The sequence below is a fragment of the Gavialis gangeticus genome, unplaced genomic scaffold (genome assembly GCF_001723915.1).
Source record: "Gavialis gangeticus isolate Ggan-Ray unplaced genomic scaffold, GavGan_comp1, whole genome shotgun sequence".
NCBI classification, from domain to species: Eukaryota; Metazoa; Chordata; order Crocodylia; family Gavialidae; genus Gavialis; species Gavialis gangeticus.
In genome coordinates, this window is record NW_017729022.1 from 54,893,976 (window position 1) to 54,911,699 (window position 17,724).

At 40.4% G+C, this 17,724-nt stretch overlaps 1 protein-coding gene across 8 annotated transcripts in view; it reads left to right on the forward strand.

Annotated features, from left to right (window-relative positions):
• Nucleotides 1-17,724, forward strand: part of ANKS1B (ankyrin repeat and sterile alpha motif domain containing 1B) — a 1,095,863-nt gene that overhangs the window by 149,211 nt on the left and 928,928 nt on the right. For all 8 annotated transcript variants that reach the window (XM_019515011.1, XM_019515009.1, XM_019515010.1 and 5 more), the window contains 3 exons: nucleotides 8,962-9,258; nucleotides 13,133-13,208; nucleotides 15,723-15,824. In XM_019515011.1, the coding sequence (XP_019370556.1) occupies nucleotides 8,962-9,258; nucleotides 13,133-13,208; nucleotides 15,723-15,824 (475 nt within the window). The remainder of the gene's footprint in view (nucleotides 1-8,961; nucleotides 9,259-13,132; nucleotides 13,209-15,722; nucleotides 15,825-17,724) is intronic.

Below are 17,724 nucleotides of genomic sequence, written 5' to 3' on the forward strand. Positions count from 1 at the left end.
CCCCAAACACTGCTTGCTTGCAGCACAGAGAATAGCTAAATGTGTGGTATGTGGTGCCACAGACATGTCTGTAGTGTCACATACCTCATGGCCGTGCTTGTCTGGAAACAGCCACTCAGTCTAAACTCTCTCAGTTACTGAACTTTTTAAAACACATATATGGATTTGAATACAGCATAGACTTCAGCTGAAACTTTCTTGAAGTTTATCCCCCCCTTAGATTCCCATATCAGAACTACTCTGCTAGACCCTACCTCTTCTTTTCTTAGGAGAACCATCCTCACCTCTGTGAAAGCCCATATATTTGCTTCTAGGGTGGGCTATTTCAGGTAAACATTGCTAGTTTGTCAAATTAGATAGACTAACTTTCTCGAGGTTACCCAAATGGATTAGAACTCTCTTTTCAAAGTTAAAAATCTTAATCTCTCTCTTACCCATGAATGGCTCCACCCATTTATATTTTGGGAAGGGGAGGGAAGTACATGATTAAGGTTTAGATGATACCTTTTCAACAGGGGTGGATCCTGGGGAGCGAGGTGGGTTGGGCTTTGGTGGCATAGTTGCCCCCCACCCCTTCATTCCTGATATACCCAAAGTTTAAACTAAATGCCTAGCGGTGGCAGTGGTTTTTCTATTCAGGCCGTGCTGATGGAGTCAATTGACCTCATGGCTCACCATAATCTATGTGATTCCTACTAATCCCTCTTCACTCCACATGTGTTAATAACCCTCTCCTTTGTAATAGTTTTAATGTTCAGTTAATCAAGAGATCCTCTCTCTTTTTTATTTCAGAGCCCTTCATACTATGTATGGTTCTAGCCAAAAACATAAATTCAGGGGTGGTAATATGAACTCATACGAACATTAACTCAGATGTGGCAGTGACTGACAGCATATTGTTGAATGTTCTGTCAAGGTACTAAAGAAGGCCAGAATTTGTTTTATAAGTCTTAAAAAAGATGTATATTTAACTGCCATGACTATGGGAACAATACAACAATATCTTTGACTATTTTGGCCTAGTTTATTGTCTTTTAAAAGTAATCTAGAAAATTAGTGCACATTCCAACAAAGTTGCATTTATTTTTGCTTTGATTTTAAATTGAATAATATAATGCTGAACCTTGGCATATTAGTAAATCTTTTAGTTTATTTTTAACTGGAGAAAAATGTTATGTTATATGTGAGGGTGAACCACAGCATCTGCCCCCTGCCCGCTGCTTTTCAAAAGCCTAAATCCACCCATGCTTTTGAGAATTATAACATAGTATATACAAATGCCTATTCAGTCAGGATATACACGTGCACACATACATATGCATATACAAACTTATGTATATACTTATAAAATAGTTAAAATAATAGTTTAATTAATAAATAATAGGCTTTTCCAACTGGAATTTTCTTTAGTGTGATACATGATTTTCTTTTTTAAATTCAAAATCTGTGTGGCTTATCTTTAATCTCAAAATAGTTTATTTTTTGCAAATGGGTAACACTAGATACTTTTCTTCTACTAAGACATGTAGGTGGCATGCAGGTAGCTTTTAGCCCTCCAAAAGAGAGATCCTCATCCAGTGGTTAGCCATTAAGTGGTACATAGATGTCTAAGTGTGATCCTATTCCATCCTGCTTACATTCCTGAAAAAGCATGAATAAAAAGTTGGGCAGATTTTCAGCCTCCTCCTGCCTGTTTTTTGTGGCCTAGTCCTAAGTCTATGATGGTGGTACACTGCAAAATTAATGTTTTTTCAGGGACTTGTGCAGGGTGCAATTGTATTTAATTAGTGACTGGGACATGAGTGGTCAGGTATGGTCACCTGGTTGAATCAGGCGAAGTCCAGAAACTGAATCCATGGGGAGCCAGGAGTCAAAGCTGGAGTTTGAGGTGAGTCAGAAGTCTAAGCCAGGGGACCAAATGAATAGTCTACAAGTCAGATGAATGGCACAGGGCCAACTCTGAGGACTGAATTGGGACCATGTAAGTCTTCCCTTCCCCCCACATGCCTGATCCAGTGCCTGTTTGGGCTGGTTCATGATTGTAGCACCTGTTCCAGCCAGTCCAGCACTCTAATACATGCAGCATCTGTGATAGACTACCTGGTGTGGGCGCTGCATGTGGCTTACTACCTGATCCGTCTAGAGCGGGTTCCACATGTGGCACAGTCCCAGAGCAGCTAAAGTAAGTGCAGTGGGAACTGGATCCTGCATGTTAGTGCAGATGAAGGGTGTGCCATGGGTCCAATCAAATCTGCAGGGCAGGCCCTACACCATTCATATGGCACTTGGGCTGGTCCTGGACCAGTTTTGTCAACCTGCTCCAGAGTGTCTGCAACTCCACTCAACTTGGTGTCATGCACAGATTTCTGAAGAATGCACCCAATCCCATTGTGCAAGTCATTAATGAAGATATGAAACAATACTGGACCCAATACTGCTTCCTGGTAGCCCCACCTCCACCATTGATTACTCTGGCTCTCGGATAAGCAGTTCAGGTGTGGGATTGCCTTGAAGACACTTTTCTTCGTGCTAGTTGGTTACGTGATAAAATGGGATTCTGGACAAGTGTTAAAGGATTGACAAAACAAGTAGGCCTGTGCGAGTCGGCAGCCATCTGATCCGGCTTTGGATCCAGCCGCTTCGGATGCCAGTGATCCAATCCAGAGCTCTGGACCAGGTTTCTTCTTCGATCTGGCTGAAGCGGCTCTGAAGGCTCAGAGCCACCTTGGAGACCCAGCCATAGGGTATAATGGGGAATCAATAACATATCTATAACTTTGTTGTTTTTTGTCTGATTTGGATGATATGGGCAAGGACCCTGGTGAAGGTACTTGGTGTGCAGGTTCTTGTAGTGTGTCTTTTTCCCCTTCTCCCTCCACCTGTTTTTTTTTATCCTTGTAGTCCAGGTGTGCTCCAGGAAGCAAAGGAGGCATACATGGAGTCTGGATCTGCTGTTGTGACCTGCATGTCATGTGCCATGTTCATGTTCCTCCCAGATGGTCAGGAGCACTTCATCTGCACCAAGTGTAAGCTGGTGTCTACCCTGGAGGGGAAGATTCACAGATTGGAAGCATGGGTATCCCTTCTGCATTGCATCTAGGACCAGTAAGATTACTTGGACAAGAGTTACAAGAGGGGCCAAAGAGCAATGAGGTAAAGTGGCAGCATGTATTTACTCAAAGAATGAGGGGCTCCAGAACTGAAGAGGAATGGACTGAAGTCAAAAACCACGTTCAGGCACTCTGTAGTGGATCTGCTGAGGAAGACGCAGAGGAAGAGACTTATGCAGGCATGACGCAGAGGAGGCAGCAGCATAGAGAGCAGAAGTGTAAGGCCCTAAGGATAGGAGCTTCAGGACCACTGCACCAAGAAGTAAGAGAAGAGTGGTAGTGGTTGGTGACTCCCTTCTGTGGGGGACAGAGGCACCAGTTTGGTATACAGGTGTGCTGCCTCTCTGGAGCCTGAATTCAGGACATCACAGAGAATCTACCAAAGCTCACCCTTTGGACCACTACCCCTTCCTACTTGTCCATGTAGGCACCAGTGATATTCCCCAGGAATGACACTGTCCAGTTCAGAGATGAATATGTGGCTCTTGGCAGAAGGATTAAGGAACTTTGAGCACAAAATGGTGTTCTCATTGAACCTTCCCATGGAAGACAAGGGTCCAGGCAGAGGCCTTAGTAAGCTGGAAGTGAACACGTGGCTGACACAGTAGCATTGATATGAAGGTTTCAGCTTCTTTGACAATGGGTGGATGTTCTTGGGAAGAGAGCTTCTATCTAGAGATGGGATCCATTTGACAAGAACAGAAAAGAGCATCTTAGGGGCATCATCTGGCCAATCTAGTAATGAGGGCTTTAAACTAGGTTTCACAGGGAATGGTGATCAAAACCTTCCAACAACAGAGCTTACAGTCCAGAAGGGAAAGGACTTAAAGAAACAATTGAACTCTGGGAAAAGGCCACAGAGCTACAGAACTGCAACAAGTGGGACAAAAGGAAGTGAGGATGTCAAAATGTAAAAACATGCAATGCATGTATACAAATGCAAAATTTATGGAAATAAACTAGATGAGTTGGAAGCTGCAGCCTGTGAAAAGAACTGCAATCTGATTGGTATCACTGAGACCTGGTGGGACAGGTCTTATGAGTGAAATGTGAACACTGAAGGTTATACTCTGTTTCAGAAGGACAGGGTTGGGAGAAGAGGCAGTGGTATTGCTTTGTACGTCAAAAACATACACACTTATTCTCCAGTTCAGGAAGATGGCAACACAGAGTGCCTTTGGGTAAAAGACGATGCACTGATATAATGGTGGGGATTTATTATAGGCTACCTAATCAGGAAGAGGAGGTAGATGAAGCACTCTTTAAGCAGGTGACAGATTTATGCAAAAGCTATGTATGGGATGGTATTGATAGGAAACTTCAAGTTTCCAAATACCCACTGGAAGAATAATGCAGACAAACATAAAATGTCAAGGTAGTTTGAAACCTGTGTGGAGCACAATTTTGTCTTCCAGAAAGTGTAGTATACAACTAAGGGACCATCTCTCTTGGATCCTGTCTGACTAACAGGAAAGAACTGGTGGAGGATGTGAAGGTGATGGGTAACTAGGGAGGAAGCAATCATAATACATTTGAATTCCAAATTCTGAGACAAAGCATGAGGTCAACAAAATTAGGATGCTAGATTCCCAAAGGGTAGATTTCATCTGATTCAAGTAGCTAATAGGCATGGTAACTAGGGCTGTGAGAAACTTTGGGTGCTGATTTGATTCAGAGGCGATTCAACCTGTTTCAGCAGCTGAATCTCTGAATCCGAATTGAATTGAGACCAATAAAAAGGTCTGAATTGATTTGAAGCTCTCTGAATTGATTCAGAAAAGATTTGGAGAGCTTTGGCAGTTTGGGCAGTCCCCATTTGCTGCTGCAGGGAGTTGGACCTAGACTCTGTGTCAGTAAGTAGGGGGAGAGGGGGAGTTGGAGGATGGGAGAAGGGACCATGGGGGGACCCCTACTTAGCTCCATCCCCTGCCTGCTCCCTCAGCCTCTCTGAGTGCTTTTCTGACCCCTGCCCACTCTCTCACCCCATCAATGGCTGCCCTGCCTAGCCCCAGCAACCCGATGCTTTAATAAAAATAAAAAAAACCCTGCACTCACCAGCTGCTGCCAGGTGGGGGGCAATCCCTACTGCCCCCTACTGCATGGGAGGTTCTGCCACGTGCACATATCCCTCACCCACTCTCCCAGCCCTGGTAATAGCTGCCTTGCCTAGACCCAACTCCTGGTTAAAGAATGAACATGGAGGATGTAAGCGTAATTCAGAAGGATTTCAACAGATTAGAAAGATGGGCTAGAGTTAACAGCCTGAAGTTCAATGCAGAAAGCTGCAAGGTGCTACACCTCAAGAGAAATAATCACAAATACAAGTACAAAATGGGGGACACCTGGCTGGACGGCAGCTCTATGGAAAAGGAGTTGGGAGTCTTGGTTGACTACAGACTCAATATGTGTCTGCAGTGTGATGCAACCACACAAAAGGTCAATGCGATTTTGGACTGCATCAACAGAAGCATTAGGTGCAAGTCATGGGAGGTTATAGTGTGTCTCTACTCAGGACTGGTTAGGCCTTATCTGGAGAACTGTGTGTAGTTCTGGGCTCCACATTTAAAAAGAATGCGGAGAAGTTAGAGGATCTAGAGGCAGGCAACCAAGATGCAGATGTCATATGAGGAGAGGCTGAAGGAGCTCAGTATGTTCAGCTTGCAGAAAAGGCACTCAAGAAGGGACATAATCTCAGTCTTCAAATACTTGAAGGGCTGCCATAAAGAAGAGGGAAAGCACCTTTTGTCTTCTGCTATGTAGAGGAAGACACAGACTAATGGCTTGAAGTTGCAGCAGAGTAAATTTAGATTGGATATCCAGAAAAACCTCTTCACTGTGAGAATAGTGAAGCAGTAGAATAGACTGCCTAGGGAAGTTGTGGACTCTCTATCATTGGAGGTGTTCAGAAAGAGGCTGGACAGTCATTGGTTAGGGATGATCTAGGTGTAGCTATACCTATTTTGTCCTGTGAGTATTTCCCATGCTTCTAGGCTTTGTTGATTACTCCTGCCTCCTCCCTTTTTTTCTGCTATATGTTTTTAAGCCTCCCCAGAGGCATTGGTTGTTGGCTACAGCTAAGTCTGGGGACTTTAACTGGGGTATGCCAATTCTCCTGCTAGAAACAAAGCCAGAGGTTCCTGGCTAGAGGGTCTTGCCCCTCTGCTTGGAGTTAAACCAATCATCATATTTGGGGTCAGAAAGAACTTTTACCTCATGGTCAGATTGATATGGACAGTCAGGGATTTTGCCTTCCTTTGAAGCAGGTAGCATGGCCATCTATCCAGGACCTCTTGACAACATTTTGTTGAAGCAGGACATTAGCTGCAATGGATCCCAAGCTTTACCTGTGCCAGGTTACGGTGTTAGGTCTGTGTTGTATCAGGCTACTGTGTTCACACTAACCGGTCTGTAATTCCTGGGATCCTCTTCCTTCTCTAAAGACAGTCCTTTATTTGCCTTTATTTGAGGTTCTGGACCTCATCCAACTTCAACAAGTTCTCAAAGAGGATAACCAATGGCTCTGAAATTACCTCAGCCAATTTCTTCACTACCCTACGGTATATCCCATGCACATCTTTTAATTTGAAAGCATCTAGCTTCTTTAAGTAATCCCTAACCTGTTCTGCCACTATTCTAAGCTGTTTAACTGGCAGCTGCCCCTAATTTATAAAGAATGAAGTAATAAAAGAATTAAATACTTCAACCTGCATCATGTATAACTAGATTGTCTTCTGCAATGGTTTCTTTAGTCTTACTCTTACTTTTGACATATTTGTGGAATCCCTTTATATTGCCTTTTACATCCCTTGGCAGTTGCCTCTTAAATCATGCCTTCACCTTTCTGATTTTTTCCCTGCATGCCTGTACAATATTTTTATACTAGTTGTGTTCACATTTTTTTTACAAGTGGCCCAAACCTTAAAATTATAAACGGTCCAAAGGATGCATAGGAAATAATGAGCTGTGACAAGACTTGTCATTTATAAGACCTGACTGTGCAGAGCTCCAGGTAATTAGACATTAACATGGCCTTTGTGGGCCACACCTGGCCTGTGGGCCATAGGTTAAGTATCTCTCTTCTATACTTTTTCCTAATAATATGACCACGGTTCCACTTGTTGTTCAGATTCTGAAATAGCATGAATATTATTTGGTCAAATGACTGTGTAAACTTGGGTATCTCAGGTAGACTAGGATCTGGGCCAGGGTTTGGCAAAAATGATAGTATTTGTTGCAGAAATAAAGTTTTGTTCAGGTTTACAGAATTTCTTATATAAAAACCAGTGTTTTAATCTAATTTTCTATTAATATCTTATGTAAAAAATTCAGGCATGCATTTTTCATTTAAACAGAGGTAGTTTTCAGCCCATCCTCGTAATTAATGATATAGTGAATAGCTATATCTCATTTAAAAATTTAGATTGATCTTCTGAAATTTTACAAGATTTTTTTGAGCTCACATTTTTTAAAGTGGTCATATAAATATGAATATTATTTGATATTTATTTTTTCATAAAACTACTGGCATTGCAAATAAGGTAGATCAGGGGTGTCTAACATGGGCTGTGCACTAGATTTGGCCCTCAGAGCCTCTCTCTCCAGCTATGGGGCTACTGGTGGGTACCAGAAGTTCAACCCTTTGGCCCTGTTGGACATGGCCATCAGTGGAGAGCTTGGCTCACTGCCACCAGACTGCTCTCCTGCTGTCTCTGCCTCTGCCCCCTCCCTGTCTAGCCCTGGACTTCAACCACTGCTGGACACTACGCCTTCCACAGGAACCTGCACTGTCCTTACTCTAGCTGCCACCATACCCAGGACCACCACTGCCCTGTCCTGTCACTGCCAGATCCTGCACTGTCCCTGCCCCTAGCGTGCCCTGAACTTCTGTCCCCACCTGATCCCATGCCACTGCCATGGTAGCCATTGCAGTAGACCTCATGCCCCAGGTTGGATCCAGCCCACTAGGAGCACCTTAGTTCAGATCTGGCCTGGGTTCTCAAGTGAGTTTGACATTCCTGAGGTAGATTAATAGAATTGGCCATTTTATGCACAAATTTCAGATTTTCATATGTAAATGTGGTAATGATGTAGGAAAATAGGCTGTAAAATGACAAACATTCCACAGCACACAAAGGTTTCCTATGACTTGAGACACACATACAAACAGTAATTCGCAACACTGAAAAGACAGACAATATACTAGATAGTGTATTTTTGAAATGTAAAGTGGTCATTTTGCTTTCTACAGGTCTAATCACAAATAGTAATTGTTAGTCTTTAGCAAGTGGACAAGTTGGTCTTTAGCAAAAGGGTCAGCACCCTATACCATTTGTCCATGGCCAGGAGGCTTCAATGGGATTTGGCGATGAGGGACTTTAGCTGTGCTGTGGGTGCTCTCCCTGTATTCCTAATAGCCTGTCTTCTTCTGACCCAGGGTGGGTTGTTCTGGTAAGCAGGTAGAAAAGGTTGCCTACTTCTGCTTTATCAAATGCTTATAGTGATATGCCAAAGCAGTGTAATGCTAAAACATTTTTCACTTTTACAATTTTTCTCTGTACTTCCTTTATTATGATACCAAAGTTTGCTTTTCTATAAATGCACTGATTCTAGCAGTGCAGACTATTAAGTTAGGGTATGGGGGGGGCGGGGGGGAGGGCAGCTGAATTGTCTGAAGATGACAGGTTAGACAAAGTTCGACATTCTCCTTTTATTAGTAAAACATTAGTAAATTCATTTTAAGACTTTAAAGTGCATCATATTGCAAACTTTGTAGTCACAATGATTTTTTAGATGCAGTTTGTTGATGCAGAGTTAACATACATGAACTTCTTAAGATTTTCTTTTTTAACAGAACAATGAAAACGAAACACCGTTGCATTGTGCAGCTCAGTATGGACATTCAGAAGTAGTTGCTGTTCTACTGGAAGAGCTAGCAGACCCAACAATAAGAAACAACAAATTAGAAACTCCTTTGGATCTGGCAGCACTTTATGGGCGTCTACGGGTAGTAAAGATGATCATCAAAGCCTATCCAAATCTGATGAGCTGCAACACTAGAAAACATACACCTTTGCATCTTGCTGCACGTAATGGCCACAAAGCTGTTGTACAGGTGCTTCTAGAGGCTGGAATGGATGTCAGCTGCCAAGTTAGTGTGCAATTTTCTTTCTCCTTTATTATGTCCTATCTTACATGCAGCTACTTATTACTTCTTTTAGGATACAGGTATGGTATTTTTTGAGAAACTACAAATACAACAAATTTCTCCAAAATACTTTTTATAGCTGCTGTTACACCTTCAGCAAATCAGTAGGGGAAAAACAAGAAATCTGCACTGACAACGATTTGAATAGAAAACAGTGTATTCCACTGAAAATCATCATGGTGCTATACTGAGGGATGAATGTTATCCAACATCACTATACAATTTGTGCTCATTCCTATGTAATCTTTATCATTTTGCATCTGCTTTGACTTTTCCTAAACCAGTTTTATATGCAGTATCACTATGGTTTATTCACTATACTTTTTAAATGCAGTTTGTCCTCTAATCATGATATGGTAGCTTACCTAGTTTTAATGAGGAATGGAAAATATTCACTGTTGTATAATGGCACGCTGTTTGCCATTTATATAACAAAATTAGAATTGCCTTGTAAATTGCCCTAACTTTTCTAATCAGTTTTGATGTTAGCCTTTTATTTCTTTTAACTTCGGTTTCTACTGTGATTGCCCTGCGGTTCATTATTATTTATTTTACCAACACTATTCATCTTCTCCATCAGTGAGTTCCCTTCCATGTGCATCTTGGTACACTGCCAAGTAAGCTTTATCTGAATTTTTAACTTATTACTTCTATAACCTCTGAAAACTTCTTTGTTGATGATTACTGTCAGTTCATTAAACTGAACAGAGCATACCGTATCTGTCTATTACTTAAAACTGAACTCATCTGTTTTAATATTCATTAAATTGCTCTGCATCACTGATTGGGAAAGAACAATGCAAAAGTATAATCCCATGTGGTAAATTAAATTGTACACATTCATAGGCTTTATACAAATTCATTTTTATCAGCAATAAAGAACTCCCAGAATGTAGAGAGACAATTATAGAAGTATCTACAATCTCCATTGTAATTGTAAACATTTATTTGTTTAAATGGAAGGTTTATTTTAGCCACTTTTTCGCTTTAATACTGAGCATTTTTAATCATAGCAAATATTTGGACTAGTAATAGGCAACACTTAACTTTTGATTGAATTAATCACACATTTTATTCATTTCCCAGGTCTATCCAATATCTTTCAGTCTGAAATTATTTAGAAGTGGGCAGTACAAATCAGCTTCACCTGTTTATGCTTTGAAGTTTTCATTTTAATTGAAACATATGAAAAATGCACAGGTTTTGGTGAGTGATAGACTTTGGGCCCTTAATAAAAAATAAGTTCATGTACAGTTCAGTGTCTTAATGTAGGAGCTACTTGTATAGTTGTAAAGACCTGTAACAATTTAGCCCTCTGTTTATCCAAAATTTAATCTAACCCTGTGTTGACATCCCCCCAACCTGTTTTCTTAACAGTGATGCTTCCAGCTGGTGAGTCTATTTTTTCCCCAAACATTTTCCTTTTTCTGTCATGTATTTGTGGGGCCCATTTCCTGAATCAATTTGCAAAGCTAGTACCCTTCCTTTCAGTTCACCTCCTGAAACTCACATTTATTATGAGGTCAAATAGTAAACTCCATACTGATAAGGCTAGACCAGTGGCCTGTTTAGAGATTAATTAAAAAGTCTTGTTTCCTTATATATTAAATAATAATAACAACAACTTCAAAAGCTTGCAGTTAATAGGGGTGTGTGAAACAGGCCATATTCGATTCAGATTCAGATTTGGCCCGAATTGGGGACTGATTCGATTTGTTGATTTGGATCTCTGTCCCTGGTTTGATTCAGCCGAATCCAAATCTGAAGATTCAATGCTGATTTGGAGAATCAGCAATTTGTCCATAGACACAGCTTTAAATGTTTTTTCTATATACCTTAAGGTACTAGGCATGGCTCATGAACGCTGCAATTCTGGGGCAGATGTGGCATCCCATGGGAGTGTGGGGGGCCTCCTGTGTGCTCAGCAGCGAACTGGAAGTGGACCAGAAGTACTTCAGGTCCACTTCTGGGTCCTCCTCTGAGTGTGCTGGGGGCCTCCCTGTGCCCCCTCCCAACTCAGCGATTGGCTGTGGGGGGATCCTGGGTGCCCCCCCAGACCCAGGAGGCACCAGTTGTCAAGCTGGAGGAGCATGGTGGGCGAGGGAAGACTCCCCGGCACACTCCCTGGTGGACCCAGAAGTGGACCGGAAGTGCTTTTGATCCACTTCTAGGTCTGCAACCAAGCGTACTGGGGACCCCCGCTCCCCCCATGCTCCTGTGGGATGCTCCATCCACCGCACTGGTACCTAGAGGTATGTAGAAAAAATGTTTAAAGCTGTGTCTATGTCTGAATCACCGAATCTTTCCAAATCAATTTGGAGGGTTCAGGGAAATTAAAGGGTCTGCTGATTCAGTTTGGATTTGGAAATTCAGCCACTGAATCAAGCCAAATTGAATCAGGGACCAAAGCTTTGCTGAAGCACAGCCCTTGCAATTAAGCCTGCAAATTGTACACACAGCTGATTTATATGTCCTTGTATTCCTTAATGTTATTACCTGTAACTTTCCTCACCTCTTCTCTTTGATTGTTTCAGTGTCCCTCTTTCAGGTGTGGCCTGTTTTTATTGAATCTAGGTGCTGTCTTTTACTGTATGCCTGTTACAAGGGGGCCTCAAGCCTAATTATGCTATGTAGAAAATGGTACTTATTGGAATTGTTCCATATTTCATTAGCACAGAGGAGAGCAGAATATATTCTATTGTCCCTATGAAATATGGTTGGCATCCATCACAATAAATGTCCTTTTAGGAGGATTTCTAGTCACACTAAGAACACTTACTTTATAGGGAACATATTCCTAAAGGGCACAAAATCCTGCTGGGAGTAAGATAGAGAAAACTGATCATAAGTCTTGAATTTATTTGCTATAGTACAGAAAATAAAAATATGTTAGTATATTTGCAGATCAGTTATGAATGCTAAAGCACTGCACTTAAGAATTCTGGCTTATCTCAAGTACAGTAATGCAGAAACGAAATACAGCAGCTATTTTCAGTTACCAACATTTATTTGGAACTATACTTTTTGCTCCTGAAGAACTGTGTAATACTTAATGTTGTGTTGCATGCCATGTTGCACCAGAAAGGTATATGATTTATGTTACTGCAAGACAGTAACTTTCTGAAAATACAGGAATGACAAAACTTATTCTTTTGTTTCACAGGGTAAAGGTATTTTTTCCATCATAGCAAGAATCGTATGCACAACACTGACTCCCATCTACCCAAATGCACTGCTCAGAGGAAGCAAAACTGAAACAAAATAATCCCTTAACTAACTAATCAAAATAAAGCACAAGGAAAACTAAAACAAACCCCAAGTTTTTACCTCAAAAGGGAGAGGAGCCAAAGGTTCCAGGAAGTTCATTAGAGTTTTTACTATAGCTGTAAATTTTATATCAAAGGAACTTGATGACTTTGATGATGAGCAGCAGTAGACAATCCTAAAACAGAGATCTATTTGCTTTCTCTACTTTTTGTTGCCAGTGCTGCAAATTTTATTCAATTTTATTCATTGTCTTCACCAGGGATTTTATGTAAGACAGAACTGGAGGATCAGGGCCTACATATACTGTATCTTATGTTTGGTTGTTAGCTATTTTTTCAATAAGAGTGCCTCCATTTCATTGTGCTTTAACCTTGAAGCAATGGATTATTTAAATAAATATTATTGGGAATTGTTCTTGCCCAGTCAATGGTTTTAATTAAGATAAAAGAGAGCAAGAAGTAAATATTTTTTATCCAAATATATTGTTTTTGAAAGGATTCCTTGGTATTTTATTTTACTGTTTTAATGCTCTCATAATGCTCTTTTCCAGACAGAAAAGGGAAGTGCGCTACATGAAGCTGCTTTATTTGGAAAGGTGGATGTAGTACGTATTTTGCTAGAAACAGGTAAACCTAATTACATTATATTTGTTGTTTTAGACTAAGAAATGTCCTTCATTTCAAAAAGTGCCTTTTCTCTTCAGTCTTCTGTTCCAACCCAGATGCTTAGGTTGACAACAGACAGAGATGGTATGTATGCTGAGACATTTTGATGACATTATCTTTACATATTAGAGGTTTGCCAACTTCTAGAGAACAAAGTTGAGCATGTAATAGGCCATAAGGTGCTCTGAAAGTTTCTAGTCACATGCTGGTGTTCAGTTGCCAAGGGCAGTCTTCTTGTACAATAAGCTGGGTCTTCTGCTTCAAGGGTAGGAAGCGATCACTTGTCCAGGCATATGGTAGATCCTAAGATAGGTTCTTCACCCTTCAAAGTGGGTAGGAGACGAGGAGATAAAAGGAATTATATGCTTAGGTGAAAACCTTTTTTTATATCCAGCATCCCTCAATTGTGGCGTTGTCCCAAGAACACTGGTTTCCTAAGACACCTCAAGGCAAGGAAGTTTAGGTAAATCAAAGTAATAATTTTATGGGCTTATATGTCCCCAGCTGAACAAGACATATTATATATTAGCTCATATACACAGGGGAGAGAGAAAGTGGATCTTAGCCCCTCCAGAAGTATCCCTGCTAAATTTGGGCGTACAGGTTGTGGGCAAGGAGAGGTCCTCCATCATCTGCTAGCAGGGGAAATTTCCCAGATCCTGCCTTACAGATGGGAACAGGTTGTTGAGCTCAGATATCTCCAAGGGGACATTATCTTTCAGATTATGGCTCATACCTTGGCCTGAAGGCATCATTTTGAAAGATGGAGCTGTACACTGGAAACATCTCTCTTACCTCTGCACCCCATCATGTTGTTGGCTATAACAAGACGAGTATGGAAATGAAGGAAGTGGGTGTTAGTTTAATATTAGGGGGGATGATCCCTGAATTGATTAAAAACTTGGCAAGGATGTGATGGGTCTTTGGTAACAATTTTTTTCCTTTAAAAAAAGGGTAGGTTTCCATCCTGCCAAAGGATTTGGAAGTATCTGAAGCCCAAGGTTGAAAAATCTGGGGTGAAGGATACTTTCCAGTAATAAGGCTTGTGAATGATTCAAAGATTTTGAAACTGATCTGGCTAATTTGACCCGGTACACAAAGAATTTTCATAAATATAATTGCAGTAGGTTTCCATCAGCATTTTTGGCACCTGGGGGGAGGAGGGGGGGGACATGTTGGAGCTTTCTCTGGCTTCTCTGAATCCCAGCCTGGTATTACGGTACCTCCAGGCCTGGTGCTCATTTTCTTCTGGGGGAGCACTGCCCATTTTTTTCAAGGGCCCCACACAAAAAAAAAAAAAAGAAAGAAAAAAAGATAGGGTTTCCATCGGTATATTTGCCCAATATGGGCCATGTGTTTTATAGTCGTGCTCAATGTTGGCTGCATTTAATCAACTTCATAGTTGGTTTCCATTACTGAGCACATGCTGCTTTTGGCAGCCATTTATTAACATTGTATTTAATGAGATTTCCTTGTATGTGAATGTAAGATGAGGAGCTTTTTTTCCCATGCTGATTGGGCGGCAAAAACCTTGTTTTACATTTGAGTAAATACAGTAATTGTTTTAACTACCTATATTTCATAACTCTTCCCAATAAAACTTATAAAAAAGTAAACATTTTTATCAGCAATTCATTTGAGTGAGGCTGTATATCCAAACCCACTGATCTGATGACCCACTGACTTGCTTTCCTTTGATCATATTCATTTTCATTATTGAATAAATAAACTTATTTTGAGTCATGAATAACATTACTATAATTGTCTCCTAGACTTTCATTTTACTGTTTAATCAGGGTTAATTTCAGTGACGTTATACCTTAAGTAAAATCACAGCCTGTACATGGATTTTACTGTACTTTTGAACCTAGAAACTTTGGTTTCACTGCAAAACTTTAAAAAATGATACTCTGGAAAGAACAAGAAACATGTACAGTACACTTTATCTGACATACCAAGGACAGAGTTCAAACTTGCAGGTCATAACTATCACTGACTTTCAGTAGCCATAGCACAGTTACTTGAGCCACCCAATTACTGTAGCAACGTTCTACCTGGAAACTGTCTGGCTGCTAGTGCAACCCTAGTCATGGTGCACATGAGTATTTCAGTTGGTTGCATGACTTTGGCACATGCTGACCTGAAGTTCCAAAGTTAATAGCTTTTTCCGCATTGCTTCCAAAAAAAAGGGCACAGGTACAATGCACCAGCTACCTAAATCCCAAGTGAATAAGATCAATTTGGAGAGGATTACAGTCTAATTGTGCCCAGAAATATTAGAACAATGTGTTGATTTGTGTACCAGAAAGCAGTACTGAAAATTACCTGTAGCAGAGTGGTTTGTTCCATTACACTTGTAAAACTGCTTGTAACCAATTTACAAGACAGTTGAGCTTAATGTACTACATTTATAGTTTGCAATACTTGGGCTTAACTGCTTCGCTTTCAATAGAACACAATAATTTTCTCTTTCAGGAATTGATGCCTACATAAAGGACAGTTTAGGTAGAACAGTTTTAGATATTCTTAAAGAACATCCATCTCAGCAATCACTCCAAATTGCTGCTCTACTTCAAGGTAAGTCATTTAAGTTACCCTGTGGCCGAATGAAAGTTAAATGAGAATAGCAAAATCTCTTTTTTCTGATATTACCTATAATTTTCCTACTACGAATTAAAAAGACAGCTGTACATGCTTAGTGTCTTCTACATACACAAAATTCTATAGTTGCATTTTGCTGTACAGAGTGTAAAGGTGCATCTTTTCCTTCCTTTGATAACAAGATGTAAAAAGTTACACTAATGTGATGAGTTGGTTTGCATGGCTCCTTGCACATTAATCTGTAAAATTAACTGTGTAATATTTCATATCATTTTCACTAAAATGTATGATTTTCAGTACTATAGAAGCTGGTTGTTAATTTTATTAGTAATATAGCTGGTTGAAAAAGACAGACAAAAAAAAATCACAAATCCGTTTATTAATCTTTTAGTGAAATTTAATTAGTCTTTTCTGAAACCTGAAAAACTTTAGATCAGCTGTAATTACAGTTTCTATAATTATTCTGATGATAGTAATATTATAATTTCTGTAAAGTGACTTTCTATACAAGACTCTTATTCTTGATCTTGGTTCCTTAATGTGAGACTGATGGAATACAAATGTTTAAGAATGGTTCATGAAACATATTTGAGGCTTGCAATTGAATGCTGGGTACCATCCCTTCCAGAGGGTGCACTTTGCCTTCTGATTGTAAAAATCAGCTCTCACTTGATTGTCATTGGAAAAGAAGCTCTGTATTGCAGATTTTTGTTCCATCTTTTTTTTTGGTGTCAGGACATGCTTAGAATGCCATTTAAGGTAGCTCACTATGATTGCCTAAATTTCATATGCAGTGGTTGTTTCAAGCATTTCAGTACATGTTTCTCTACTCTGTTGCATACCACAGCATATTCCCACCTGCATTTTTTTTCTTTGCCACTGTTGTATCAAATTTGACATTTATCTGATCTCTTTAGCATAGTACTCCTGTGGTAAGTTTGCAAGAAATTGCATATATTGGCAAGTTTTCTTCAAAGTGCTCCTGAAGTAAAAAATGTCATGTTTATTGGCATATCAGCACCTGAATATGGCTCTGCAGTGTGTCTCTGTCTCTTTTTTGTGAATCAGAACTTTCTCTGAGTATTAAGTCACTCATTGGCTTCAAGCCATATCAGTATGACACCACTGTGCCCCTAATGCACACAAAGCACTGATATGTGGAAATGACAAATTACAAGGACATGAACACAAAGAAGACATGAGCACCCTCACACCTTCCTTGTGGCACTCCATTGATACTGTGATATGTTTTTAGCTTGAATTCAGTCTAGAGTTCAATTCACTCATGATAAAACTTGAGTGAGTGATTGAAGAGTGCTGAGCAGGAGTTAGTGTTAAAAATGCTTTGCTAGTTCTGCTAAACATAAGTCTAGTTTCCTGTTCATAAACTAATAGAGTAACTCTCCCATAGAAGTGTTATATGGGTATTCCTGTTGAAGCTGAAGCCTGTGTTGAGCATTGTGATCTTCTGATGAAGCATCTGACAAAGTAGTTTGTTACCTACAGAAGCTTATACCTCTCTTAACCAGTTAACCCAAGGGCGGCAATTATTTTGTCTGGAGGGCCGCTTAACGAGTTTTGGCAAGCGGTCAAAGGCTGCATGGGTAGCCCTGCCCCTTGACAGGAGCCCCACCCCCTGGCTGCTGTGGAGGGGCTGACAAAATGGCTCCTAGGTTCTTATAATGCTTGGCCCGGAAGAAAGGACCAGTCACGATTTCTGAGGTTTTTTTTGTTTCTTCTTCTTCTTCTTATTTTTTAACAATAACTAGATGTCTAAACTTGTTCGTACAATAACAGTTTGCAAAGGGGAAAAGAGAGAGAGGGACAGAGAGATAGAGAAAGAGAGAGAGAGAGAGTATTGCAATTGCTTTAACAC